The sequence below is a fragment of the Zeus faber genome (assembly GCF_960531495.2).
Source record: "Zeus faber genome assembly, chromosome: 14".
Taxonomy (NCBI): domain Eukaryota; kingdom Metazoa; phylum Chordata; class Actinopteri; order Zeiformes; family Zeidae; genus Zeus; species Zeus faber.
In genome coordinates, this window is record NC_137200.1 from 16,916,047 (window position 1) to 16,943,531 (window position 27,485).

Consider the following 27,485-nt stretch of genomic DNA (forward strand, 5'->3'; position numbering starts at 1 on the left):
GATAAAAACAAAAAGTTGAGACATCTCACTGCGCTGACAGTAGTAATCCCTTCATTTACTAACCATCAAATTCAGAATCAAGAATAAGTAATAATTCAAGAGCTCAACGGGGAGCGGATGAGTTACTTCATCCTGACACCCTATAGGTACCACAGGTCGTCCCTCACTCTGGACTGAGAACTGAGGCTGGTGGAGCCACTGAAACTCCCGCGTCTGCACTCCGGGGTTCTGGACTCCTCCATCTCTGAATTCCGGGGGTCTGGACTCCCCGGCATCTTAAAATAGCATCTCAAGACCCTTGCGTGCAGATGGGCTTTTGTTCCCTTCTGTCTTTTGATTATGTCTGTGTTCTAAACAACCGCCAACGTCAATAAACTTGACTTCCTTCACTTGATCCACATTCTCGGAGAACACATCCTATAATGTACAATTCACCACTGAATTTTAAAGTTTAACAAAACATTTCAATTGATTGATAAATTGATTTAAACTTAGGGGGGGAAAAAAACCCAGCTGACCATGACTAGGACAGTTTGCTGACAGGTAAGTCATTTTAATCTTCTTTTTGTTTCTCTTATGTGTCGTAAAAGCCTTAGATTATGCTATGTACTATACTATAATAGTGAAATAATACACATCCATCTCATGTGGAAGAGAGTCTGAGACATGGCACAAGCAGCATTGAGTTATGATTTTTATTTGTCATACATTATTATTTATTCCAGGTAGGGATATGTTGCAGTTTTTGCAGTATGTTGAATATGTTCTCATTCCATCACTTGAGACAGATCTCCTGGCAGAGGAAACACCTTCCGGACATTTTTTAGCTGAGCCCCCTCATAACCGCCCCAAGTGACCCAGACCAATATCATCATAAGAAAACCAAAATATAGAAACACGAAAGAGTCCAGTCCAGATCCCAGAGCCCTGGTCCCAAGTCCAGATTCCAGAGTCGTGCCAACAGTCTAGATCCCATAATCCAGTCCAGAGTCTTGATCCCAGAGTCCTGGTCCACTTCCCAGAGCCCGGACTAGGCGGCTAGACTGGATCAGACTGGACTGGACCAGAGTAGACTGGATCAGACTGGGTCAGACTGGACCAGATTGAACTGGATCAGAGTGGACCGAACCCAAATGGACTGAACCAGACTGGATCAGAGTGGATCACTGGACTGGATCAGGCCTGACAGGCCCAGACTGGACTGGACTGGACCAGAATCGATCAGACTGGACCAGGCTTGACTACACCCAACTGGACCAGACTGCACTGGATAAGACTGGACTGGATCAGATTGGACTAGACCAGAGTGGACTGGACCAGAATGGATCAGAGTGGATCAGACTGCTCTTGACCGGACTGGGCTAGACCAGACTGCACTGGACTGGACTGGACTGGATCAGACTGCACTGCACCAGACTGGACTGGATCAGACTGGACTGGATCAGACAGGACTAGAGCAGATGGATCTGGTCTGTGGTTCCGAGTCTCGGCGATGAGTCTCTTGACGCCGACCATCCATTGGCTGACCTCGGTCACATGGTCCACCATCAGGGAGCGATGGATCTCATCAGCAGAGTCCCAGCGACCGGACTTCATCTCTGAGGAGAGAGAGACAGACAGACAGAGAGGCGTGGAGACAGACGGGCCATCAGATACACAGGAACATAGATAGGCACCTAGATACAGGTAGATATACAGATACCTAGATAGTTAAGACAGGTACCCAGATAGACATGGAGGTACCTAGATAGACATACAGGTACCTAGATAGACAGACAGGAATCAGCAATCCAGACAGACAGCAATCCCCACACTCACAACATTTGATGGTCTCCATTGCTGTAAAAGTCCAAAACTTCTGATTTTGATTCTAAATGGGATATGAAATGATGGAATGATACAGATAATTCTGTCTATTTATGCCCCCTTTGCAGAATTTCAACGCACGTCGCATCGCGCAGGTAAAGGGGCCAAAATTAGCGGGTCGACCCGGGTGTCCTGTTCATAGAGTCGATCAGAGGTGGAGCCGATTAAAACCTGTGTCATATGACCCAGGGACTGAGACCTGGGACTGAGACCCGGGTTTTTCCTTTCCCACTGGTGATAAATGCCGGATGTTAGCGGGTGTTACCGGGTTTTTGGTGCAGTGGGAAAGGGGTATAATTGAAGGCTGAGGTGAAAAGAAAAGTTTTTAAGATTCCCTTGAAAGCACCTAGACAGTCTGCCTGTCTCTATAATATTCTTTGGTAGCTTGTTCCATAGTTTGGGAGCATGGTCAAGGCTGGTCCGAAGCCATTCAGAGCTTTGTATACAAGTAAGAGGACTTTAAATTCTAAAGGAAACTGGGAGCCAATGCAATGCAACTAAAATTGGAGTAATGTGCTCTCGCTTTCTTGTTTTTGTTATAAGACAAGTTACCGAATTCTGAACAGACCGAAGTCTCTCAAAGTGTGGCTTAATGAGTCAAAGTAAAAGGAAATGGGGGCTTTTTAGAAAGGCCAGAAAAAAGCGCATTGGAATAGTCCAATCGCCTTTAAATAGTCCAATCGCCTTGAAATAAACACAAGTTCATTTTTCAGCATCTTTCTGGGCTCGGATGGGCCATACATTGGCAATGTTTCTAAAATGAAAGAAATTTTGTTCTAGTCACTTTCTTAATATCAGAGTTACAACCTAAAACAGAATCTAGAATAACACCCAGACCTGTTACTTCTGATTTGACTCAGGTATTCGACTTGAAGTCTTGCAGAAAGGTCGTCTCTTTTGGCTTTGGGGCTGAGTCTGACCAAAAGGATTTCTGTCTTATCCTCATCCAATCATTTATAGTAAGTTGACAGGTAACAAGAGCACATTCTGCATCTGCAGGATTTGGCTCCACAGAAATATACAGTTGTGTATAATTGACATAGCTATGGAAATTTACATTATTTTTCTCTGATAATATCACCAAATGGAAGCATGTAAAGTGAGAAAAGTAAGGGCCCAAGGAAGCTCCCCTGTGTAACACCAGAAGTTATATCATGTTTCTCTCATACCTGATCTCCAAGACGGATTCAGATTCTCCCTGTTATGTAAGTTCTGAACGAGTTCAAGACACATTCAGACAGAAAAACCCAGTTCTTCAGACGATCTATGAGAATATTGTGTTCAATGGCGTGCAATGCTGCGCTCAAGTCCAAAATGACAAGAATTGAAACCTTGTTGACCTCCATCTCAACAAGTCTTAAATCACTGATTATTTTGGTGAAAGCAGTTTCTGTGGTGTAATGGCATGTCAATTTGATAGACTAGATCGACTACTTTCTCAAGTACTTTACTTGAAGGTTTCATAGGGGCCTGTGGTTACCTAGGACCCCACTAAACAAATAACCCTTTCCCACTGCGCCAAAAACTAAAATCCGGCATTTGTCATTAGTTGGAAAGGTAACACTAAGGTTTCAGTCCCAGATCAAATGACCCGGCAATAGACACAGGTTTTGATCGGCTCCACCTCTGATCGGCTCTGATGGAAACACAGCACCCGGCTTGACCCGCTAATTTTCGCCCCTTTACCTGTGCGATGCGACGCACATTCAAGTTCTGGACGCTGCCGTATAAATAGAATCCAAAATCAAAATCAGAATTAAATTAATGTTTTCCCCGATGGGGACCAATGTTTTGAGAGCAGGGATTGCTCCGTGGAGACCACAGCGGAGAACCCCCACGCTCCCTGCCGGGCTCCGAGTCACTCCAGCACCGCCCCAAGTCGGTCTCCGAGCCAGAGAAGGCCGGTGCGTGGGTGCGGATACTCCATGCTGCTTCTACCGTAGTGTTGGCTCGCTCAAGAATGATCCGATTATTTTGAACGGCTCTTTTGTAGGAACGAAGGGAACCGAGTCTCGCAGGGTGATGAGACATTTTTGTTCCAAGTTTTACAGCTTTATGTCGTTGTTTGTTTATGTTGGTGTCTCCTCTACTGTTTTTTTCCCCAATCATACTGGAACCATGACACGCCCCTTTTATGGCATGTTTATGATGTCGAACATGACACACGAGAAAAAGGAAAAAAGGACGCCATTTCTCCTGGCAATGGGAAAGGCATCAATCGCCTATTTTTAGCAGGTTTACCTGCATTTAAAAAATCTGGGCATACCCGCTAATTTCGGTGTAAAAACGGTATACGTGTGCTTTCACAACAGCAGTTTTAAAAGCATCAGAAAAAACCCTCATCTCAAGTGATGTATAGATCTTGAGACACTACTGAAAACCTTTAAAAAAATATATAGTAGTAACAGGATCAAGAGAGTAGGTGGACAATTTACTCTCTATTACAATCCTACAGAACTCTGCAACGGAAATTGACTAAAGGGCCTCATGGATGCTTTCTTTTAAGATAGACAGGTACCCAGATAGATATACAGGTACCTAGATAGACATACAGATACCTATGAAGACAGGTACCTTAATAGATAGACAGGTACCCAGATAGATAGCCCGGTATCTAAATAGATAGACAGGTACCTAGATAGATAGACAGGTAGCTGGACGGACAGACGGACAGATGGATAGACAGATAGACAGACAGATAGATAGATAGACAGATAGACAGTAGGGATGCAACAGTACACAGTATATTATCGAACCGTTCTGTATGCCCCCTACGGTTCAATTCGCACACGTGAACCATGGTATTACGATATCATGGTAGAATTCCACCGGAGGCGTTGGCACAGCCTACAAGCACAGTGTGCCCGAAGTGCTGCTTCCTGTTGAATCCACTGTTGGGAGTTCCACCAGCCACGTCATGCCACACAACATTTCTCTATTTTTACTATATATATATATATATATATAAACTACTACTACTACTACTACTATAAAAACATTTTTTACACCTTTTAACTATAATTATTTAAAAAAAATTCTCTTAAATATAATACTGAAACCAAACCGCTATCGTGGCACCAAAACCGTGATACATACCGAATCCTGAGCCCATTGTACCGTTACCTCCCAAAAGATAGACAGACGGCTAGAGAGAGACAGACATTATAGAGAGAGAGAGACAGACAATTGACAGAGAAAGACAGACAGGTATAGAGATGGACAGGTATTCCACTCACCCTGAACCAGCGATGTCATCCTTCTCCTGACGCAGACAGATAGTTTTCCCGTCTTCCATTTTTCTTCCAGGACACAAAGACGCTTGATGATGTCATCATACACCTGAGCCTGGGGTCAAAAGCCAAACAGAATAATCATATACTATAGAATATTTAATATCATCCAATTTATATAATATAATATAATTAATACAACCGAATATATTTAATATAATCCAATTTGCTGTATTTAATCAAATCCAATATATTTCATATAATCCAACTATTTAATATAATATTTAAAATAGATAAACATCAACAGTTTCATAAAAGCCTAAATGTTCTGTCCAAATAGATTGTAGTCAATACATCAGTATTAGTGTGTCAGATAAGATGATATTAGATAAACTGAGACAAACTGAGAAAGGCGAAAATGAACTAAGAGGAGCCAAGATGATCCCAGATAAACTACGATAAACGAAGAAAAACTGAGACAAACAGACAAACCAGAGATAACAAACTAAGGCCAAAATAGATTTTAATGTCTACCTGAGATTAACTGAGATGATCCCAGATGATCCGAGAGAAACTGAGATGAACCGGACGAAACAGAGATGAACAAAGACAAGGTATGACGAACTAGAACCAGTGCTGCATTGAGTGATTTTTAAGGCCGCTTTGAGATCGGGCGGAGTCGTGGTAGTCCAGGGTAGTCCCGCTGTACAATCGTAGCGGTCATCAATATACAGTATGTATGTGAGTGAAAATCTAAAATCTGTCTCAATGTGATCCCAATCGGCCAGAGGGTTTATTCCCGAAAGATCGCTTACGCTGTACGCCAGGCTTAATTCCACTAGCCTGACTAACTTACAGTATAAGTGGGTTCCTAGGATCCCGCGAGAAAAGATGCCAGCTAGGTTACCACGCAACATATGCCTTGGAGCTTGCAGTTCACACCACATGCTCGTTGCTCACGGGATCACGCAGGTATCCGATCTGGGGCTTTGCTCGGCGATCTCCAAAAGCTGCCGGCGAGCTGAATATCTGAAGGTGTCCTGTGGTATCTGGCACCAAGACGTTAGCAGCAGATCCTTTAAGTCCTGGAAGTTTTGAGGTGGGGCCCCCATGGATCAGGCTTGTTGTTCCAGCACATCCCACAGATGCTCCATTGGATCGGACCCTAACCCCGCCCATCCACATAATGTACAAGAAAATGTGATTCATCAGACCAGGCCACCTTCTTCCATTGCTCCATGGTCCAGTTCTGACGCTCACGTGCCCATTGTAGGTGGTTTCAGCGGTGGACAGGGGTCAGCATGGACACTCTGACCGGTCTGTGGCTACATAGCCCCGTACGCAGCAAGCTGTGATGCACTGTGTTCTGACGCCTTCCTATTATAACCATTATATACTTTTTCACCAATTTGTGCTACAGTAGCTCTTCTGTGGGATTGGACCAGACGGGCTAGACTTCGCTCCACATGGGCATCAATGAGCCATTGATGAGCCAATGAGCTGGTTGTCCTTCCTTGGACCACTTTTAGTAGGTACTAACCACTGCATACCAGGAACACCCCACAAGACCTGCTGTTTTGGAGATGCTCTGACCCAGTCGTCTAGCCATCACAATTTGGTCCTTGTCAAAGTCACTCAGATCCTTACGCTTGCCCACTTTTCCTGCTTCCAACACATCAACTTCAAGAACTGACTGTTCACTTGCTGCCTAATATATCCCACCCCTTGACAGGGGCCAATGGAACGAGATGAGCAATGTTATTCACTTCACCTGTCAGTGGTTTTAACGGCACAGTTTAACAAAATGTCAACGATTCAGTCCTGTCTTCCACAAGTCACAAGTCAAGTTAGACACCGGGTTAAAGACACTCTTTGTGGCTCAGTCACCTAGAAAATTTTCAGGCCTGGTGGTACACACCGAAAAAAAGCCCTAAACAGACGAGCAAGCAGGATGGCGTATTGGGGTGGTCGGCTTCGGTCAGATGCTGCAGCGGGCGGTCTGCATTTTATTTTTGCGTGAAAAGTTATATGTATATTCAAGACTTACAACAAAGTGATTAGAAGGCGAGGATGACTTAATTAGCTGCATATATTGCATAAAAACAAGCTGTGTAACAAATGACCTTTGCAAAGCATTAGCACATCATCTACACAGAGTGCGTGATTTAATGCTACACTTTATCTTTCATGGCTTCGAAAAATTCACCATGGCATCAGGATGTGGAAATTTTGCCACAAGAAGCACATTTATTGAAATCTTCATGCAGATCCCCAAGTGCTCTCCCTGCAACCTGTTCTTGAGGTATGCTTTCACCTACCAAATGTGAATATTTGTCTTTATTTAGTAAATTCTTCAATTTAAGGATAGCAGTAATTTAAAGTGACTCTGATAACAGTGGCACTCGCATCACGTCAGGAGTTTTGCAGGCAACGACACAGTTGCTTCAGGGCTCCAGACTAAGGTTTTTTCACCACCGTCCCGGAACCATCTCGAAAAACTATTTTAACCGTCCCGAAGTGAATGTGAACCGTCCAAAAATCAAAATGTTGTTTCTTTACTTTATAGCTGTTCGTTGCATTAACAATAATTCAAAGTTTTTTATATTAATGAAAACAATATTCATCTTGAGGTAAGGCACTTGTTCAGAAGCCTCTGAGATGTCACACATTCACATCTCTACTTTCATAAGAAAATATATATTATTGTCTGATAGTATCCGATATTTACTTAAATGTTTTTAATTTGTTTTGAAAATACCTTCTGGTCATATCAAATTATTAGATTTTAAATCAAATAACTATGATATTAAAATATATATATTTTTTGATAATCATAATTCAATAAAATGTTATGTTTTAGAATATTTCAATAATAAGAAAAAAATCAATTCCATGTGAATGTTTCAGTCAAACTAGAGGGCTAACAAGCTTGCATTAGCTTTGGCATGGGTTTCCCATGGAGAACAAGTTAGGGAGCAGGAAATTTTGCTGCGCCACAAACTTGCAACTTGCGATGAAAGCCCAGCACGGAGCCCCCCGCCTCGGAGAAGTGGGGACAGCATGTCCGCATTAGCAGCGTAAGCCTCTCTTCGGTTTCCTCCGATGCTCTGAGTTCACCTTATCCTCCTCACCTTAGTTCACCTTATCCTCCTCCTCCTCACCTCATCCTCCGCCTTTCCAACCATCCACACTCACGACCCCCTCATTTTCTCCCTTGCGCCTGGCAAAACCAACGAGACTGGCCACACCATTTCAATATTCTTGTTCCATCTCGACTCCTACCTCGACACTTTCCTACCGCTCCGAAATCTCATTCATTACATTCCCTCAATTCTTCTCTCACCAACGCCCTCTTCACAAACGAAACGGGAAGCATCGCCACTCAATCGTGGTCACCTCAGAGATGTTCTGCCATCTCACCCTTTACTCCGGCCACTCTCACTCCCATATGTACCTGTCAGATCCACCTGTCATTCGGTTGTTCTGCTTTTTTGCAACCCAGCACCTCCCCATCTCCACCTCTTTCGCCCTCTCTCCCTTTCCCATTTCACAGGAACAGCCAGGGGGACCTGAGGGCATGGCTGAGGCCTGAAGACTGCTCCCTCCATCCCGAGTCTAGACTCCTGGTGTTCCATCTTTCACCAAGCTTGCCATCCATCATTCCTCTAATCAGCACGCCAAAGCCTCTCATTCATCGTCTTCATCATCATCATCGTAACGAGAGGCCGTCTGGACTTTGAGAGAGAATATGCTCCCCTCCCTCTGACGCCCCCACAGTAAGACAATGAACTTGGCCAAGAGAGCAGACACAGCCATCTCTGGCTTTCGTCTCCTGAACCCTTCCCACACCAGACAAAATGGCTGGGTCAGCGAGCTACCGGCCATTTGCCCCAGGAGATTTACATGACCTGAACTCTCTTTCCTTAAAAAGCAGATTGGACTGAAATCACTGTGTAACAACTTTAAGATTTTTCTTTAAGTGATGGTGCAAAGAAAGATACCACTGTCAACTCTGGCAGATGTATACTGACAACAAAGTAAGGCACAGTATGATAAATGTGATAAACTGCTTTTTCCATTTGCTTTGGACGCCACAGGCGGCCAACGCCGTGTTACCCCAAGCCAAGATTTCAACCTGTGTGCCATTTTTATCTGTGCAGTGAAAAGACTTATTGACCTTTACGATTTGCGTTCTTGCATCCCAGAGATTCATTCACATATGTGCTGTCAGATTCTTGCATACCAAAGAATCATTCCCATGTGCGATTTTGTCTTCTTTTATTGCAAGATGTATTTGACAAACACAAACGTAATACGGAGATGAAGGATCGAAAGAGAGAGGTTGTGAAATTCAGATTATAGAATAGGGTTTTGAACGCCTCACGAGAAGAGGAACGCCCGCCTCCACAGTGACCCTCCTCGCCGTTCTGGACCAGACAGCCGGCGGGAATCACAAGCTTATCTGGCGACAAAGGCGAACGACTCGTCCGAGGCGATACGGTGATCCAGACGAAGGCGAACCCGTTGAGCCCCGGAACTCCGGGAAAGCATGCCCAAGTGAGGTTGGGGGGCACGGGGCTAATCTCTTGTATTTTATTTATTCCGTTTAGTATACGTGGTTGCGCCTTCATTTAGTCAATCTCTCCCTCTTTTCATTGCAACCACCATCAATCAATCATCACCTTCAATTACCAGATGTGTGTTTCTGTCTTAACGTGATTTAACTAACCTTTTTCTTATATTATTTAACTCAATTTAACCTTTATTAAAAAATAAACATTCATTGTTCAATTAAGTAGCAGTCGGGTATACATCTGATATATTGTGTGGGAATTTCTCAATGTAAAAGAACACACTTCACTGAGAGCTGAGGACCTTTGTCGCCGCCCATGCGGCTGTAAACCAATTAATCTTCCGAGATTTTATACAAACTTGGTGGCGCCCAACGTATCTAAAATATAGATATTAATTATAGGTCATTATCACGCTACATCATCATTCCATATTTTTGCTTCTCATCTTCGGTAAATGAACAACCCAGTCTATTCGTTGTGGTGTGGTCTCTACCCCGTGAAACGAGTTTTGACAGTGCTAGAGATATTCATAGTCCCTGCTGCTGAGAGATGGCATCTGCAACTTCTCAAATACCAAGCCGGCTGACGTTGCGTCAGTGCATGGAGCCCTCCCCATTCCCGTCTTGACGAGGAACAGGCCAAACAAGATGTACTCTACTCACTCTGCAAACTTATCTAATTTGAGATGTATTCCTCATCACTCAAAATCAGTTTCAGGCCCTGTTATTAACACTTCAAAGTGAGCTTTACTAAATGTTAGGTCACTAACAAACAAAACTTTTTCAATGAATGATCTTATTGTTGACTACAAACTTGATTTTATGCCTTTAACATAAACTAAGAAAGATGAAAATAGCCACACATCACTTATTGAAGCATGACCTCCAAATTATGACTTCTATCAGTCAGTGAGGCAGGCCGACGGGGGGGTGGAATAGCTGCCATTTACTTGGATTGTTCAAACTGTACCAAGGTTGACTCGGAGAGTTTTCTCCTTTTGAATATCTGGCCTCTGTCCTTAAGGCTCAAATTTGAGTTCTTATTTTAACGCTCTTTCGGCCACCGATCACATTTCCTCCCAGAATTCTCTGAATTGGCATCGCTTATTACCAGATATGAACAACAGGGCTGACTGATCCTCAGGCCATGGAATTCATCAACCTACTGGACAGTTCGGAGCGCAACCTGGTTGTGACGAGAGGGTTAAACACCGAAAATGTTACAGTGTGTAATATCACTGTTTCTGACCACTATTGTATATTTGATGCTCATTTGGTTGCAACCGGGAACATGAAAGATACTGTAGCTCAAAAACAGTTCGTAGATGCAACAGCAGAACTTAGGTTTTCAGGGCTTGTACAGATGCCCCCCCCCGCCCCCGCCACTAGCTGTAGTGCGCACCAACCACCACAAGGTAGCACATGTGAGCAGTCCAGACAGACAGCTGGGGCTCCCCGCTCCCACTTTCAGCTTATGGTTCTCAGCAGCATCAGCTCTATCACTGCATCATCACGGATTCACGAGAGACACAGACAGATACGGATTGAAAGGATTTATTATTATTATTATTTTTAAATCAAAGTTTGATTACATTATATGGAACAAATAAATATAATCAACACATACATAAAACCAAGAATTCTTGGTTCAGAGTAAAAGTCACATCCCAAAAAGCTGCAAAAACATTTGAAAGTAAATTACAATTGCCATTTTAAAGACTGACAATAAAAGGAAGGGAAGACCCCCCCCCTGTTTTAGGTCAGGCAGTCCGGTTTTGAAATACCGTGTCCTTCTACCAGTGCGGTGCGGCGGCGGTTGAGCTGGGCGCTCATTTGTGCTCTTTTTTTTTTTAAATCATCCCTATTTTATACGTCATATAAAGGTATAAAACAAACAAACAAACAAACAAACAAACAAACGGCTATGTGTAAGAACACATTCTCTAAAGACGTGGTCTAAAAAATGATTGGCTAAAAGCGGTGTGTAAATATCTAGTACCTCATTGGTTACATTACATTACATTGCATTTAGCAGACGCTTTTATCCAAAGCGACTTACAATTGTTCAAACACCGACGGACGCAGCCATTAGGAGCAATTAGGGGTTAAGTGTCTTGCTCAAGGACACTACAGCATACTAGCAGGAGGAGCCCGGGATCAAACCAGCAACCTTTAGATTACTAGACCACCAGCTCTACCACCTGAGCTACCATCCATCCCGTTTATTGGTTAAATAACCAACCAACCAACCAATAACCAAATAGCCATGTGGCTTGTTGACATCATGTCACGGCACAGAGCTAATGGAGACGATATTTGCACTTATTTATTTATTTTTTAAATAAAATCCAACAACAAAGATACAACTTCATCTAAAGACATCTTGTTGCGTTCTCGGCCGTCCACAGCTGCCTGCAGTTCTCTGATATTTAGCAGTTTGCCCCTTTTTCTAGTTCTCCTCTCTCTCATTCTCCTCCTCTCTGTCTCTTTGACTTTTTCCCCATTAACTAAAATATATTGTTAAGAAAGGAGCCAAATATATTTTCGAAAATGTACATTTTATAATCACTATCCAATGGAAATGTATTATTCGTCCATGACAGGACGGACAGTGTTTGGGATGTGAAGGTATTATGACCGTTATATTCGAAAAGTACTATCAAAAACATAACGTAACACCGTGATAGTAAAGTAAACAGTAAATATGGTACGTTTTGTCACGTAATAGTAAAGATGGAACCTGTTGTCATGTGATACTAAATATGATACGTTTTGTCATGTGAAAATAAAGTAAATCACGTGACAAAAGCTGTTTTCATGCGGGAATCCCCCCCCCCCCAACCATGAAGTAAAGTGAAAGCAGCAGCGGAAAACAATTACACCCGCACTGCGAGCTCTGTTCGGCCGACAGGAGCTGAGCAGTACTGGTGTGCGGTTGTGGTTGTGGTGTGACCCTGCCGCCCGGCTCTAGCTGTCTATCTCAAAAATAAGCAGCCAGGAGGGCCTTTAGTACTATTCCTGTTGCAGAGCTCTGTAGGATTGTAATTGAGAGTAAATTGTCCACCTGCTCACTTGATCCTGTTCCTACTATCTATCTATCTATCTATCTATCTATCTATCTATCTATCTATCTATCTATCTATATATATATATATCGCCAGGCGACGATTCAATCAAACATGTCTGATTATATCGGGGCTAGTCTTTCCATAATCATTTGGTGTGTGCACGTCAAAACCTCAAATCACAACGACATGCTTTAACAGCCAGTGAGATTGTGTTCCTGCACGATGGGGAAGCCAAAGAATGCAGCGAGTGCGGACTTCTGAAATGGAGGGGCGACTTGTGCAATTGTGGCAGATTCAGGAGAGTCTAATTATTGTATGTCAGAATGTCAAAATATCGCAGGATATTTTTTAGCCGTCAGACTTACAGCAACGGCTTGGCGGCAGACGCTCAGAGCCCCCTTCAGCTCGGACATAACCTCCTCCACGTCGGCCTCGCGCTCTGACTGGTTCTCATCCCTGATGGGTTCTGGTCTGGAAGGGGGTGTGTCCACACAGGGAGTGGGGGATGATGTCATCAGGCCTGGGGGACGATCTACAAGCAGCAAGAAGGAGTTAGTTATAAGGTAGTAAGTAAGTTAGTAATAGTTAACCTGTTTAGTCAAACTCAGTCTTTTAAGCTGAGCTTAAGCTTAAAAAGCTGGTATTAGCGGAAAATAGACAAATCCAGACAAATCCGTAGCTGTAAATCCATGTCATGCTAGCTCACTGAGAAGCGGGCGTAACATAGCTCCAAAGTTTGCAATGTTTTTTCAAAAAAATGAAAGGGGCATGACTATTTTCAAATGAGTCCCTTGACTTCTTTACAACATAATATCTTAATTGAATTGAGTGAGTCTCACCTTTACAGCCATGCCTGACAAATGTCAGCTACATCGGGTATGTTAGCTTCAGGGTCCTAAACAGTCCGTTTTCTGCATGCAGTGAAAATGTTACTTTCTCCATTTTTTCTTTTCCCTATTTCTGTATATTTTGGTATGGTACCTAAACACTCATCGAATTGTTGAAATTGGTTACGGCTACAAAGCTGAGACTCTTGCGAATATAAAGAGCCCAATTGCATTCATGTGTGATGAAATATTGCCTCATAGTTGCCACTTCAATGTGATGACAACACGTTTTTTTAAACTTGACCTTACTGTATAAAATGACCTATGTGTGACCTCTAGGACAGGGGCCGGCAACCTGCGGCTCTTTAGCCTTCCCAAGTGGCTCCCCGTGGCTTTGACAAAAAAATGATATGGAAATGAATAATGGTAATTTTTCAACATTTTAATTTTCATTCATCATTGTTGTAGGCCTAAACTGATTCTTACATTCTCCAAATTTGTAAAAATGTGTAGACTATACACCGTATAAAAATAGTGTTTTAACATTTCAGTCAACTAAAATGTGCATCAGGGGTTTAAGTTTTTCCGAATTTCAGCTTTGATGGAACGCAGATGCTTCGTAAGCACGCCCCTTACTCGCGCACATGCAGACATTCCAGCCAATGGGAGAGCAGACAGCTGGGAGTGGATACTGGATAGCAGCAGCACGCGCTCTGGGAATGCAGTAAGTAGACTGCCGCTCTGACCGAACAGCCATATTATTTATCCTCATATTCGGAACTTTTTTGCCGGCAATACAGTAGCTATGCATTCCAAATCCTAAAAAAGTCTTCGAGGAAAATAAAGAATTTAAAAGTGCGCGGGATTTAGTTAATATTGAAAGACATTTCCAGAACATACACACGGCATTTGTTGAAAGGTATCCGGCTGGGGATGATAGAAAGAGAGCGATTTCGGAACTGCTGTGGAAAGCAGAGCAAATGTAATTTTAAGAACAAAAATAAAGATATTTCCAACATAAATTGAGGCAGCAAAGGCACATATTGGTGCATAAAATTCCAACAGAAGGCAGGAAATTAAGTGTTTCACACTCAAAATATTATGAGGGATCACGCCCTGACCCCGTGCATAATGTGTCCCCCCCAAAGTAAAAAAAAAACAAAAAACCTAAGCCACTGCCAGCGGGAGCTTCCAGCCAAATCACCTCAGACATCTCTTTAGTGTCCTGCCTCTCATTTGCACTTGACTGCATTAAAAATATATATATATATATTAATGAATGCTCATTTAGAGTAATGTTGATAGGCTAATTTAGACTTAATAGTTGGTGTTACCTTCATTATAAGGCTACAGGCTTTTTTGTGGCTCCAGACAGATTTTCTTTTTTTGCCCAAAAATGGCTCTTTTGATAGTAAAGGTTGCCGATCCCTGCTCTAGAAATGAAACTCCTCATGAAACTCTCGACCCCGTATCTAGACATCTAGACCGTCCAGAAAATGTATGGGATGTCCAAGTACATTGAAGATAAGTGGGTGTTTTCTGGGCCATTTTCCTAGCTACACAATATTAGGCAGGTGGTTTTAATGTTGTGACTGATCGGTGTACATACATACATGCAAAAATCCCTTTGGTCCTTGGAGGTGTCCCCGGGGAAGATCTCTGTTCATCCCAAACACATTTTCGATTGTCTCGGGATGACGAGGCACCGTTAGTCTCAAGCCCCTGATCATTAGGCATGAGTATAATGTTCAAAGCCCCTTTACATTCAAAATATGTCCCACCACATGCTGACCCGGCGCATTTCTGGGCCAACTACTTTTGGCTGGATGTGAAAAACATGAGAAATTATAATAATAGAATTATGTTCAAGTTGTTTTCTATCTCTCAAATTATTTTCAATTTCAAAAAAATTGATACATATTAAAAGGTCGAGGCTACTTGATCCACCAGCATTTGACAGAGAAAAAAGTCACTTACCAAGTTGTCAAACTCGCAAAATAGCGCAAACGGCGATCTTATGATTCCCTTTGATGCAAGTATGCAGATCAAGATAATCCTTTCATATTCAGTGTGATGTCAAGTCAGAATGTGAAACCGTTTTGACAAAACAACTAAGGGTGTGACCGATACGAATCGGACACCGATTTTAACGTTAAAGATGCGACTACATTGCGATACATAGATCTAAAATGAACCATGGACCGGTTGATGGCCCAATTTTAAAGTTACCGATCGGTTGACTGATGCTTTGCTGCTAATTCTCCTAAACTCAGCTGTGGTAGAAGACTCACTGATCTAACATTCGCTCTCTCTCTCTCCCCTGACTCACCCCAATGTCTGGTGCGGGGGCCACGCACACCCCCGCACCAGATTGCGTGCACTCATTCCCTTTTGCGAGACTTGTGAACCGTCTGCAGTAAAACACATTCTAACTGACAATAAACTGACAAAATACTCCAACGCATCCAGGGTCATTACAACATTAAATTATATATTACTATATCACAATCCCATTTTATTCCATATTATTAAATCTAAATGCCATAAAGTAAAAATACTTGCGATTCCCTGTTTTTTTATGAAATATATTTATTTGAAGGTAAGCAATGCCACTTTTATAGAATTGGCTTATTTTAATTTATAATGGAGAATGAATTTTGTGTACACAATTGTTAAGAACTGTATAGGATTGCATCGTATCGTATCGAATCATTCCATATTAAAATGCATCGTCCCTGAATTGTATCGTAGCCAATGCATCCAGATACGTATCGGATCGTCTTCTGAGGGAGAGATGCACGCCCCTAAAATTAACGTTATAAATTGTATCAAGCCCGCGCGTTTCATGACTACATCAGGGATTCTTATTCTTTGATTTTTGTCTTTTGGGTGAAGCCTTCTTCTTTGGTGGTTAGAAAAAAAAAAAAGTTGCGCTGACGTCACCTCAGAGAGGCAGAACGAGAAGCGCTGACGGCACTTCAGTAGACAAATGGATGAAATGGAAGATCAGGAGAAGATGTTTCACTTCTCTGTGTTTTTATGTATTAGACAAGAAGATGGCAGAAGCTCTCAATCATATTGCGGAACTTAATTAAGTGTTAGCAACTCGTACTAGACTACATCTTCCGTGAGGATGGTGACAGCGAGGATGTTGATATAAACCCGGACTTGGATAACATTTCAAACAGCAGATTTGCACCTATATGTGATCATGAAAGTGAGTATTTTCAAGAACCACTGGAGGAGACTGACGAAGGAGTACAGCACTATCCCAATGTTACCATTTAAAGCACTAATTGTGTATCTAAAGGTATATTGTGTTCTGCAAAAGTCTGGAAATGCTTTCTAAAAGTTTAAGGCCTGATTTCCCAGAACTACTGTTTGCAACACCTTAATCTTTAATAAGTCATAGCTTCTAAAATGTTAGCTTGATTCCCACAAGTGATACCTTGTTTTGAAACACTGTGATTCTACACTTTCAAATAATGTGAAAAAACACAAATGTCAAATTTTGAAACGTGACCCTAAAGTACACACACACACACCCCCCCCCACACACACACTGTGTATATATATATATATATATATATATATATATATATATATGTGTGTGTGTGTAGATACATATATATGTGTATACACACACACACACGCATATATAAATGTGTGTGTATATGTATGTACACACAAACACACACACACACACACATATATAAACACACACACATATATATACACTGTATATATATGCGCACACGCGCACACGCACACACACACACACACACACACACCGTTAAATGAATTTAACAGGGCATACTACGTATTTATTTGTAAGGCACCTACCTTTGTGTGGAAAAGGTGGAGTTAATCCGAATGGAGGTGGGGTCATGTGGCTTGGGGGCGGGGTCATGTGGCTTGGGGGCGGGGTCATGTGGCTTGGGGGCGGGGTCATGTGACTAGGGAAAGGAGTCACAGTGGGTGGAGCTCCCTGACCTGGGAACAAGATGCATTTCCTGCTTCATCCCAATGTTTGGACTGTATAACTGTCGTAGTAGCAGTATGAGAGTAGTCATAGTAGTGTAGTAGCAGTATTGTGCTAGTCATAGTAGTAGTACTGTAGTATTCGTAGAAGTAGAAGTAGTAAATGGCTAACTGAAGAAAAATCATGGGATTAAGCAAAACTGAAGATGACGGTGCATAACAGCACCAGCAGTTGTCTTGGTTACCAGTTTCCTGGGGCGGAGGGGCTCTCCTGGTGAGCAAGGTGCGTTTGGTACCCCCGGCCTTCTGGAGTCCATACGAGAACTGAGGAGGATCGTTCCATCCGCGCTCCTGGTTACCTTGGCAAGATAAGGTCAGATCAGAATCGTCTTTATGGCCAAGTAAGTTAACACGTAAAAGGAATTTGTCTTGGTGTTTGGTGCAATAGCAATAGAACATACATACAAAAACATAGTTAGAGATAATAAGAAAGTAAAACGCAAGTAGTGCAAGTAAACAAACATAAATGTAAAATAGAAACATTTTCAATAAGAAAATATGTCAAATATATAAGGATATGTAAAATATGGCTTTTTTTAAATGACAGTTTGTGCAGGAATGTGCAAAATATGATGGTATGTGCAAATGTTCACGTGTGAGGTACTGTATAACAATATGTGCATTGTTAAAGGAATACAGCTAGGTTAGATAAGATCTCCCGCAGGTTTCTTCTGTATTGCCATTTTCTTTTTGGTATTTGTTATTCTTTGTTTGTTATATTCTCAGCCTATTGTCATTGCTCATATTTTTATTATTATTTTCTCCCGGGCATGTTTCAGGCTAAATGTGTCTGCCTCACGACAACCGCCAAACTTACAGACATGGTTGAGGTCTCGTTAGAACCAGGAAGTTCTTGTGGTTCAAGTTTGATCCATATTAATTTACATGTGGAGCAGGAATCAGTGAAAAAACGTTCGCGCATCGCTGATACGCCAACGTTCCACAATTTATGGTTGGCTGGTGGTGCGAGATGAGTTTGTGGAGCTGTCGATTGAAATATTTGCCCCTGGACCATAAATCCTATTGTCATCGTTTTGAATAAGAACATTTATTTTATTTACATGCGCCATGCATCATTAGCTGGCGGAATTTGAATGTTGACATTCCTTACTAACCTCCAAGTCAGTCCAAAACATATTCCCTGTTTCTGTCCTCACACATGGAGTTCACTTGCAGCAACAGAGCAACAGGTCCGAACGAATGGTGTCCATTTCCCTTTAGTCCCAAAGGCTTAAAAAGTTGATGAAATGCCTCTCAGGGCTTTCATATGCAGTGTTTAGTCTGTCTGAATGGAACCTTGTTGGGAACTTCCACCTGGAGTGATTTCCTTCCACAGAGACACTGTGAGGCAGGACTCTGTGGACTCCAGGAAGCAGACAGCCACACTCTTAAGCCAAGTTCGGCTGATGTCATTACGTCAGCCGATGCTGCTTTCAATGGAAACTCAGAAAATTGTAACTCATTTTAGTAGTAATGCTGATGTGAAGACTAGCGTCATCAAGAACTGATGCCACATTCCATGGGAACTTGAAAATTTGTAATTGGTGTCGATATGAAGTGGTGGTGTGTTTTACGGGAACTTGGAAAACGTATTTGTATCTGTATATCTGTATTTGTAACACAACTAACCTGGCCCCGTGTATTCCTGCCTAGAGCTATATTGTTATTATTATTATTGCCCATTTTTGATGCAAGCTGCTGTGACACTGAAATTTCTTTCTGCGGACCAATAACATATCTGTCTTGCAGACTTTAATCATTTGCATGAGGAAATTCAGGTGTTACAGCAGCGAAAAACTGTGGAGTCAAGAAAGAGATTCAGATATTCGTCTAAGAAGCAGAAGAGCCCCCCCCCCCCATTACTGGAGATATGCCAGCGAGCACAGATTGCGCCCCAATCGCCCCCTCTTCATGTGTTATGCACAGAAAATAAAGCAGTGTTAATTCTGCTCTAAATTTGTTTTAGTTTTTCTCTTAGAAACAAAAGAACCGATAAGAGTACCGTCAAAGTACCGGATCAATAAGCAGTATCTGTAAGAGAAGTACCGTTCAAATGTTAACAATACCCATCCCTACGAGTCATGCCCCGTCCCCACACTGTTCTTAGTTGTTTTATTTGGAGGAATGGTGCATGGCTCTCCCATCAGGGCACACGTAGAGCTGTGTTCACGTCCATGTCCAGAACGATTCACACATATAAAAATATATCCATGATACCCCTTATTCATAATTCCTCATTGAAATGTTATCCCTGTGCATTTTGTAAGCGTCTATCTGTTTTATCCTGTTATTGTAATGCACACAGACTGACAAAAAAAGAAAAAAACGAATGCTCGACTTGAAGAATCTCAGTCAACTGACGGGTTTCTGACTGATGATTGGACTCGTCAACCTACAGGTAGCAGCCCTGTAGCAGTGTCCGTGCACCGAGCTTTGGACAGTCCCTCATGTTTGGCCTTACTGGAGTCATCAGCTGTTGTTTTCGCCCAGAGGACGTAGTGTCTCGTTAGCTCGATGGCGCTATCGGGAACGCTGCTGTTGAGACATGTTTCTGTGAAAATCATGATGTTGCTGTCCATAATCCTCTAGTGAGTGGTGAACGGCAGCCGCAGCTCATCCATTTTGTTCGTCAGAGACCGAACATTGCTGAGGGATATGCTGGGTAGAGATTGCATGTGAGGAGTTCGCTTTAGCATAGTCCTTAGCCCTCCTCTTTTTTCCCCCGCCTTTGTTTACGGTCTCAACGCCACCGCCGCTGCTGCCGCCTACAAGCACTTCTGGTCAGTGTAGCCGGGTTGGTAGTTTCCTTTGTTTTGGTGATCTCTGGAATGAGCTGGAGATCACCAAAAAAATTGTCAATATTGCAAGATCCGATGTCCAAAAGTTCCTGTGTACGATGTGTACACAAGACCATTTTGAGTGAACAGACTTACCATACAAACAAATAGGCAGATAACTACTCGTTTGCAGAATCTGGCAAGACACTGAGCCTAGCGTAACCAATGACGCAGTGACGATTCTCTCTGACCAATCAGTAGTCTGCAGTTATCACATGACCATTTGGTATCAGCAATGGAGATGAGAAAACACTGTCGCAAAGTAACTTCTCCAAGAAATACGGACTGATGGCGATCAAACTTGGACAACAGCGTGTACAAATCTTTGAAATTTGCGTCCGTGGGTACCACGGTTTCTGAGCACCAGACACTTTGACTTGTGATAATGGATCCACAAACAATAGGGTTTCCGCCCTACGGGCTGGACCTCTGATTAATGCTTCACAGAATTCAAGTAATAGACATATCTCAACATCGACTGTTCAGAGGAGACTGCGTGAATCAGGCCTTCATGGTCGAATTGCTGCAAAGAAAGCCTTACTGAAGGAGAAGAGACTTGCTTGGGCCAAGAAACATGAGCAATAGACAGAGCGGTGGAAATGAGTCCAAATTTTTGATTCCACCTGCTGTGTCTTTGTTGAGACACAGAGAAGGTGTACAGATCATCGCTGCATGTGTGGTTCCGACAGTGAAGCATGGAGGAGGAGGTGTGATAGTGTGGGTTTTTTTTTTCTGGTCACACTATCAGCAATTCATTTAGAATTCAAGGCACACTTAACCAGCATGCCACAGCCTTCTGCAGCGATATGCCATTCCACCTGATTTGCACTTAGGGGGACCATGTGTTTTTTGCGAAGGACAATGACCCAAAACACACCTCCAGGCCGCGTAAGGGCTATTTGGCGAAGAAGGAGAATGATGGGAGTGCTGCATCAGATGACAGGGACCTCCACAATCACCCAACCTAATCCCAATTAAGCTGGTTTGGATTGAGTCAGACTGCAACGTGAAATAAAAGCTGCCAACAAGTTGAACTGATTTTCAGTTTTTTCCGGTCCAGTGTACGAACCGAAACTGGTTAGATTTTCTGCACGCCGACTGAATCTGAATTTTTTTATTATGAGACGTTCTTGCAAAGTAAAAAGTAGCCTTCATCAGCAACCTGTGCCAACGGGATCACGGCACTAAATCCAACTTGTATTGCATTAGTAATAAGCAATATGACAACCTGATAAACATAACATTATATTTCTTTCAGGGATGTTAATTCAGATTTTTTTTCTGACTGATAGCCAACCTTAATTAACCGTTAACCGTTAAAAACAGAATAAATATGGCAAGTAGGTCTAAATAAATAACACATTTTGTGGTGTTGTCCATCTTAGTCGGGACGTCTCGTCGACATATTTTACACAATAAATATTTACCGTCTGCTTTGGGTCAGAATTTATCTTAATTTAATATCCAAAGACCAAACTGTGTTTACAAGCGCAACCTGTCAACGAGGGAGGGGGAGGGGCTTAGTTCTCTATCAACAGACGTGATTGGACAGAGGTGAAGCTTTCAGATCAGCTTTAGATCATCCAAACTGATTGGCTTGCTGTTGTAACTTGCCAAATGATTCAAGGTTCAAGAGGTTTATTTGTCGACACGGAGGTGCTCGCACAGGCGACTGCAAGGGGCGGTGCCACAGTCCCAAATAATCGGCACAATTCCAAACAAGGCGATGTCCACATTACTGGTTGAAAAGCCGATCAATCCAACATTTATTTTGTTATTTATTTCGTCAGGAATAATGTGAGGCTGAAGATGCATTTAACTGTAGAAATTAATGACTTTGCTGTGCGGAGATTAAAAGATCTGCAGACTGTTGTTTTTTTTATCAAAATGATCCACCCAGCACTAATTCAAACTGTGCTGAAAGGGAATTATTTTCAGAAAGATTCAAATATGTCGGACTTCAACAGATTTTCCTGCTAAAAAACCGGCAACTACTGTATAACAAACTCTACAGCATATAAGTGGAAACTCCTTCAAGACTGTTGGAAAAGCGTTCCAGGCAGGTGACTACCTGATGAAGCTGCTTGAGAGAACGCCAAGAGTGTGCAAAGCTGTCATCACCGTAAAGGGTGGCTACTTTGAAGAATCTAAAATATACTTTTTTGGTTACTACATAATTCCATATGTAAATTCATAGTTTTGATGTCTTCACTATTATTCTGCAATGAAGAAAATTGTAAAAAATAAAGAAAAACCCTTGATGAGTAGGTGTGGCAAACCTTTGACTCGTACTGTATAGAATATACTTCTAATTAATGAGGTTGGCTATTTCAGCCACACCCTTACTAACTGGTGCATAAAATCAAGTATACAGCCATGCAATCTCCTTGGACAAACATTTGTAGTAGAACGGATTGTACAAAAGAGCTTGGTGACTTTTAACATGGCACTGTCATAAGATGCCACCTTTCCAACAAATCAGTTCAACAAATCCGTCAAATTTCTGCCCTGCTAGACCTTCCCCGGTCAACCCTTTGTTGTGTTATTGTGAAGTGGAAGCATCAAGGAGCATCACCGGCCAGGACCGCCGAGTACTGACACATGTTGCGTCTGTCCTCGGCTGCAACATTCACTACCCAGTCCCAAACTGGCTCTGAAAGCAACGTTGGCACAAGAACTGTTTGTCGTGAGCTTCATGAACTGGGTTTCTATGGCCGAGCGGCTGCGCACAAGTCTAAGACCAGAATGCGCAATTGCCAAGCATCGGGTGGAGTGGTGTAAATCGGCCTCTCAACCAGGGGGTCCCGCACCCACTAGGGGGCCCGTGAGAGTGGCCAGGGGGACATTGAGATTAGAGATGGGGCCGATCCAATCCAACATCGGTTACCAATACTGACATCATTCACTCTTCGGATATCGAACTCACGTTGCAGATTCATGCGCCCATCCAAATTCCATTTCATAGCTTGTGCTGGACCATGAACCCTCCATTTTATTTGGTAATTTAATGGCCTCTTCCAGAATTCAACTCGGCAAATAATTTACTTCTAAAGTGCAATTCGCAAATAGGAACTGGCAGTTGGGAGTTGGGCAGACCGCCACGGATTGAAGCTGCCATTAAGCTGTGCTACCTTGTAACACCGGTAACACTGATAGCTGCTGCAACCCTACGGCAAGGTACGATCCAAAGGTCCAGGTCCAGATTGAGTTCTTGATCGTTTTAGGGTTTTTTGTCCAAATACTCATTTTGAAAACCTACACCTGAACCACGCATCCCCGCGTGCCGCCGAGCAGCACACTCTAATCTGACATGTATATAGTAATTGCGACTGTTGCTGTGGATTTTTGCCCCACACAGCATAGACAAATATCTAACTCGTCGAAAACAAGTTACAGTCGATCAAGATCTGCCCTATCAACAAACTCAGACTACAGAGAGTGCCCCAGTCTCGGGGACAGTGACACACGGATGGTGAGAACACATGTGCGAGTAAAAAGTTTCAAGTAGCTCATGATGCAGCAGTCAAGGCATTGATACCATTCAGCATCACATATCAGCACTGAACACAAGATATAGAACCAGGTTTATCGTTGATGATGACATGCCTTGCCTTGTCATCTCTAGCCAACAAACATATTATAATAATAGTGCTTCATTTTCTGTATTATTGCTTATTTGCTTGGCAGCCAACAGGTTGAGAAACACCGCTGTAGAGTTGCTCTCTTCCTCTCCGCTCAGAGCTGCTTTGAGCCCCTTTCACATATAATTCCCAGTAAATTAACAGGGATAACCTTTCTGGCACCACTAGTGAGTTTCACAATTCACACATGCACATGCGCGAGTGCCACGTCTGCTGCTTTCCGACTCCTGTGCCGGTCTTCCTGTATTTTATTTTAGATCTATTTATTTTAATTTGTTAACTACTTGTATGAAACGAATATTTTAAACACAACTGAGTAAAGGGACTGTCCAGTTCCAACCCGTCCAAAAAAAAATTTGCTATCGTTTCTATGATTTTACAAGTACTTTACTTGTAAATAATAAATCCTGCAAATCTCTTAGGTTCTATGCGTGCACACACCCCCCAGCCCCCCAGCCCCAACCAGACCTCATCGTAAATCGCCAACCGCTGCCCCCCAGTGATCACCGATAGCAATTTTTCACAATCGCCCAAACCTAACGCGCATCACCATCTGCCAGTCTGTTAGATCTGGGTTTGGCAGATGCTGGGAGAACGCTACCAGCCTAGAATGCATAGTGCCAACAGTAAAGTTTGGTGGTGGAGGAGGAATAACACTCTGGGGCTGTTTATCATAGTTGGGCTAGGCCCCTTTATTCCAGTGAAGGGAAATCATAATGCTAGAGCATACAATGACATTCTAGAGCAGGCGTCTCAAACTACAGGCCCGGGGCCACATATCGCCCACGAGACAATTTAATGTGGCCCGCTATATTAACTTAAATTATTGTTAAATCTAGCCCGCAAATTCATAAACAAAACACTTCATTAATCCACACAATTTTAGTTCATGTAAACAGAAAAAGTAGAATAGCACAAAGATGTTTTTGTTTATTTGGCCGTCTATTTTTAGTTGTATTATTAGGGAAATTAATTTACGCCCTTATGTACAAAAAGATGGGACAGTTTGCCTTTCCCTTAATGTTCAATGAAACCCTTTAGCAGAGGACAACCTCTGTTGGTAGCCTCCAGGTAACTCTAGTTTGAGACCCCTGTTCTAAAGAAAAGCGCACTTCCAACTTTGTGGCAACAGTTTTTGGAGGGACATTACTGTTTCAGCATGATAATGCCCCTGTGCACAAAGCAAGGTCAACAAAGAATCAGTAAACCTTACTGATTCTGATGTGGAAGAACTTGACTGGTCTGCACAGAGCCCAGACCTGAACTCCACTGAACACTTTTGGAATGAATTGGAACACCGACAGCGAGCACGGCCCCAGCATCATGGCCCAACATCAGTGCCTGACCTCAGTAATGCTGAGTCCTGTGTCTGAAAAGGAGCAAATCCCCGTAGCCATGTTCCAAAATCTAGAGGAAAGCCTTCCCCGAAGAGTGGAGGCTGTTACAGCAGCAAAGGGGGGACCAACTCCATATTAATGCACATGGTTTTGAAATTAAGTGGTCAACAAGCCCAAATGGGTGTGGTGTTTGCTTGTCCACATGCTTTTGGCCATGGGGTGTACATATAATGTGTGAATAATATATTATAGGACTCTTGTCAACAAAATGGATAGAAATACAAAATTGTTGAAAGAAGAAACATAAATAAGTTATATAGGATAATGTCCATCCAGCCGGTCAAAATAACCAACATGGTGATCACAGGTCTGGCATCAATGTGAAGGGGGTCATTTAGGTATATTGACTGCAGAACATTATCCTGCTTATGGCACAGCTACAAACTAAATGAAACAACATTGAGGCGGAACATTAATATGACATTTTTTATAACTAGTATGTCTAGTTTTATAATTAGTATGTCTAGTTTTATAACTAGTATGTCTAGTTTTAGAACTGGTATGCCTAGTTTTATAACTAGTATGTCTAGTGTTATTACTGACATGTCTAATTTTATAACTAGTATGTCTAGTATTATAACTAGTATGTCTAGTATTATAACTAGTATGTCTAGTTTTATAGCAGGCATGTCTAGTTGTATAACGGGCATGTCTCGTTGAATATCTGTATCTCTAGTTGTATATCTGGTATGTCTTGTTTTATAACTAGGATGTCTAGTTTTATAACTGGTATAAGGGCTTCCACTAACAGCAACATAGCAAACAATATTCTATTTTAATTATTTTTGTATCGTGCCAGTTTCTTTCTATTTGTATTACTTGATTATTATAACTGTTATTATATTCACTTTTGCCTATTTGTAGTGATGTGAGCAGCTGTGACAATGCAATTTCGCTCCAGGGATGAATGCATTATCCCTCTGTCTATCTATCTTTTCATTCATTATCGATCTATTCGTCTGTCTATCTATCTATCAATCATGTATCTATCTTTCTGTCTATCTATCCATCCATCCATCTCTCATCCATCCATCCGTCTATCTATCTATAATGTATCTATCAATCTACTATCTATCCATCTATCAATCCATCCATCCATCTATCCATCCATCCATACTTAACACAGACGAACAACAGGGAAATTCATCTGAAATGTTTATCTGAAGCATTTACCTGAAAGATCAATATCATTTCAGCCAAACAGTAAATACAGTATATTCTGTGTCACTGTCCCACAACGTTCAACTGACTGGAAAATTGAATTCACATTTTAGGTGTCTCTGAATCCAGGAATTCGGTATCAAATTATCTCATAAAAGCAAAGTTATTCATCTGCTTATTCAACTAGTCATTGAATTACATATTCATCTAGTCATTGAAGTAATTACTCAGCTAGTCATTCAATTACTTATTCAACTAGACATTAAATTAGTTATTCATCTACTTATATAACGAGTCATTGAATAAGTTTATCGTCCAGTTGTTCAACTAGCTATTGAATTAGTTATGCAGCTAGTTATTCAACTCGTCATTGAATTCGTAATTCAGCTAGTTAGTCAACTAGTCAATGAATTCGTTATTCATCTACTTATTCAACGAGTCATTGAATAAGGTAATCATCCAGTTGTTCAACTAGCTAGTGAATTAGTTATGCAGCTAGTTATTCAACTCGTCATTGAATTCGTAATTCAGCTAGTTAGTCAACTAGTCATTGAATTCGTTATTCATCTACTTATTCAACGAGTCATTGAATAAGTTAATCATCCAGTTGTTCAACTAGCTAGTGAATTAGTTATGCAGCTAGTTATTCAACTCGTCATTGAATTCGTAATTCAGCTAGTTAGTCAAGTAGTCATTGAATTCGTTATTCAAGTAGTCATTCAAGTAGTCCCTTCACTCTACCTGGTTTGATGAACCTTTCCTCCATTTAAGTTCAATCCGCTGCTCAATGTTTTTCCGGACACGTTTCGGCGATTCCTACTTCCGGTGACGTGTTCCCGTGACG

The 27,485-nt window shown here is 42.1% G+C and overlaps 1 protein-coding gene across 1 annotated transcript; it reads right to left on the bottom strand.

The window, feature by feature from the left end:
• Window positions 1-34: 34 nt before the first annotated feature.
• sra1 (steroid receptor RNA activator 1) lies at window positions 35-27,485 on the bottom strand. Its single transcript, XM_080013971.1, has 6 exons — window positions 27,383-27,485; window positions 17,791-17,904; window positions 17,408-17,557; window positions 13,103-13,269; window positions 5,103-5,211; window positions 35-1,598 (listed from the first exon to the last, which is right to left on the bottom strand). The coding sequence occupies exons 1-6, from the start codon at window positions 27,405-27,407 to the stop codon at window positions 1,327-1,329; spliced, it is 837 nt and encodes a 278-aa protein (XP_079870097.1). The 5' UTR covers window positions 27,408-27,485; the 3' UTR covers window positions 35-1,326.

Excerpts from the sequence above, each read along its gene's own strand:
- sra1 (XM_080013971.1), bottom strand. The coding sequence starts at position 27,407 with ATGGAGGAAAGGTTCATCAAACCAG. Across the intron at positions 17,905-27,382 it reads GGAAAGGTTCATCAAACCAG|GTAACCAGGAGCGCGGATGG; the intron begins GTAGAGTGAAGG and ends TATCTTGCCAAG. Across the intron at positions 13,270-17,407 it reads TCCACCTTTTCCACACAAAG|ATCGTCCCCCAGGCCTGATG; the intron begins GTAGGTGCCTTA and ends TGCTGCTTGTAG.